This window comes from Malus sylvestris, chromosome 7, assembly GCF_916048215.2.
Source record: "Malus sylvestris chromosome 7, drMalSylv7.2, whole genome shotgun sequence".
Classification (NCBI taxonomy): domain Eukaryota; kingdom Viridiplantae; phylum Streptophyta; class Magnoliopsida; order Rosales; family Rosaceae; genus Malus; species Malus sylvestris.
The window spans coordinates 22,499,539-22,502,459 of NC_062266.1; the positions used below are offsets into that span (position 1 = coordinate 22,499,539).

Genomic DNA, 2,921 nt, shown 5'->3' on the forward strand with positions numbered 1-2,921 from the left:
TTTGATTGAAGACAAAAAAATACACAGTCGGAATTACCAACTTATCGTGGATAATGATTGAAGACTAGAATGAACATATATGGTCATGCTAGTCGACCTCGAAACCTTTTCAAATAATGAAGACGGAAGTGTTTAATGGTCATATGCTCAAAATTTGTAGTAAAAAAAGATGGAGATGAGATTCAAGTGTGACCACATGTAAAAGGTAAACAAAACAAAGAAGTAATCAGCAGTTAAGTTTTCTTCCTGAGGTTGTGGATCGATCGTACTCGTTCCTTCCATGAAAGTGAAAGAGGGCCCCATTCCACACAATCTACAAAACACAGCAAACCAAATGGACACAATCTCCATCTTGCGATCTCACTTCCTTGTCTTTTCCCCCCCGAAACTTTAAGAACCCTGCTCTGCTGTCCTCTCTCTGCCCTGCAGACAGAGGTAGAAGCATGGCAGCCACACTCAGCCTCCTCAAACTCCCCATTCTTCCCCAAAAGCCCACTTAATGCCTCTTAAAAATCCAACGGAGTTCATCAATCCCAACAGAACCCAGCAATGCCAAGGACTCAACAAAACTCCTCACAACCACCACTGACCGCCTTAAGTCAACTTCTCTCCCATGCCAAGGCAAGTACAATTAGTAATTAAATAAAGATCACAACTTTCCCAATGTTGTTTATGTATAGGAAGTGATTTTCGCGCACCGTTTTCTCTTTATTCGTATCTCTCTATGTCATTTTCGCATGTTCTTCCTTTCTAATTTGGATTTTTGAGGGGTTTTTTTGTTTTCTTTTGAACTTTGTGGGTGTGGATTAAAATGGACTTGCTGTAGGTGGGGAGTTTGGGATACTGGAGGGAAGGACATTTGCTCTGATACACCCAATTGTGATGGGAGGGCTGTTTGTGTACACATTGTGGGCAGGCTACTTGGGTTGGCAATGGAGGAGAGTGAGGACAATCCAGGAAGAAATTAATGAGCTCAAGAAGCAGGTGAAGCCTACCCCTGTCACACCCGAGGGGACTCCAGCGGGAGCTCTCCCATCTCATTTTGCACTCAAAATTCAGCAGCTCACTGAGGTAGGTTTCTAACCCTAACTATGCTGAATGCAATGCATGCTTCCTTTTAAGTATTCCACGGATGAAATTGGCCTCCTTCTTGTGGATTGGAAAAGACACACTATTGTTTTACTTGTTTTAAAACGGGGCGCCTTGAGAAAACCTCACTTATGCTCAATTTTCTTCAACTTTGATCCCATTTATTGACATAGTTTATTATTTAGGGAACAAAATGGTCCCATATGGCTTCCATTTTAGATTTGAAGTATCAAATTTATGGCTCTTTAAAACTAAAATCTAAGCGATCAACCAGCTAGAGACTAGAACCGAAATATAAGCTTTTATACCCTAAAACAATCAACCATGTCAATAAACGAGATCATCTGAGAACAATTTTAATATTATTATGTGTGTGGCATTCGTTATTGTGCAAAGTTTGATGCACAAAAATTGGTATTTCTACATAATTTAGTGGCATATGTCATGAAATGTTTTAATCCGTGAAAGTGTCTGATGCATCGGTGTTTCCTTATCAGGAAAGGAAGGAGTTGGTGAAAGGGTCTTACAGGGATAAACACTTCAACGCAGGATCGATATTGTTAGCTTTCGGAGTTTTTGAGTCGGTTGGTGGAGGACTCAACACTTGGTTTAGGACAGGAAAGCTATTTCCAGGTCCCCATTTGTTTGCCGGAGCAGGTAAAGTTTGTATTTCTGCATGGAAAGTTCAAACAATATAATTCTAAAGAAATCATGTGGCCGAACCTCACTAGTAAAGGCTTAATTGACCATAGTTGGTTTTCCTTATTGTCAACAGCTATCACGGTGCTATGGGCAGCGGCGGCATCTCTTACACCTGCAATGCAAAAGGGAAGTGAGACAGCCAGAAGCCTTCACATTGCATTGAATACGATAAACGTTTTGCTTTTCGTATGACAAATACCTACTGGATGGGAGGTACTTCTGAAAGTGTTCGGGTTCACTAAATGGCCTTGAATTACAGACATTCCAAAGGGTGAGATTATTATTTCAACTACCATCTGCACTTCCAACCTATGTTCTTTCCCTTTTTCCTCTGCTAATTTTGATAGCCTTGTACCTAAAATTATCTTCATTAGGTGCTAAGAATTACTTTTAAGCATTGGACGCTGTGTCCATTCCAGTTAAATTTTTGTATATGTTAAAGAGAATTTCACTCTATGCTGTACAGTGCCACAAAGTATACTAAACGTTTGAGAGCAGAGTATTGACTGACAACTGTAACGACATTATATTCTTTTTTTCGATTTCTTGCCCCTATGTTCAACCTTCATTCGAAATCATCAACGATGAATTGAACGTGTAGTGTGTTTCCTTTAATATCTGCAGCATTGGGAATAGCTTGAAGTTGATACGTCCTCGTTTCTTCCTAGTATCCAAAGAAACTCCGGAACCAACGTAATCTTCTGCATTGATGTTCGTAGTTCACTTCATTTCCTCCTGACACGCTTCTTGTTCTAGCTAAATCACATAAGATAATATCAATGCACGCCAATCCTCACGAGTCACAAAAGTCGGCACAGTTGAATCTGCTACCAATCGAGTGCAAAATCATTCCGTAGTAGCATATTGGTAACCATTTTTACTCTTACTGCTTGAAATTAGTTTTCAATTTATGAGCATATTTACATCTTTCTTCTACTCTCAATAACTAGGCTGTGAATGTTTATGAATGAGAGTTTATAATCTTGCAACGTAAGAACGACAAATAGACGGCGTTTCTTCAAGCAGGGTTACCGGGTACATAAATGAGTAGGCTAAGGCTATCGATGTATAACGTACGTCAATTTAAGTCACGTTACTTGCATGTGATACACATTGTAGGGTAGATCAGT

The 2,921-nt window shown here is 39.8% G+C and overlaps 1 protein-coding gene across 2 annotated transcripts; it reads left to right on the forward strand.

The window, feature by feature from the left end:
- Window positions 1-265: 265 nt before the first annotated feature.
- LOC126628208 (uncharacterized) lies at window positions 266-2,719 on the forward strand. 2 transcript variants are annotated; one of them, XR_007625318.1, is made up of 5 exons: window positions 266-621; window positions 827-1,071; window positions 1,587-1,746; window positions 1,865-2,062; window positions 2,416-2,719. XR_007625318.1 is itself a non-coding variant. In XM_050297819.1 (4 exons), exons 2-4 carry the CDS (start codon window positions 883-885, stop codon window positions 1,981-1,983), a joined length of 468 nt encoding a protein of 155 aa, XP_050153776.1. In that variant the 5' UTR covers window positions 267-621; window positions 827-882; the 3' UTR covers window positions 1,984-2,366. The 2 variants fall into 2 exon arrangements, 1 of the variants encoding a protein (XP_050153776.1); XM_050297819.1 differs by lacking the exon at window positions 2,416-2,719 and having other exon boundaries at window positions 267-621; window positions 1,865-2,366.
- The last annotated feature ends 202 nt before the right edge of the window (window positions 2,720-2,921 follow it).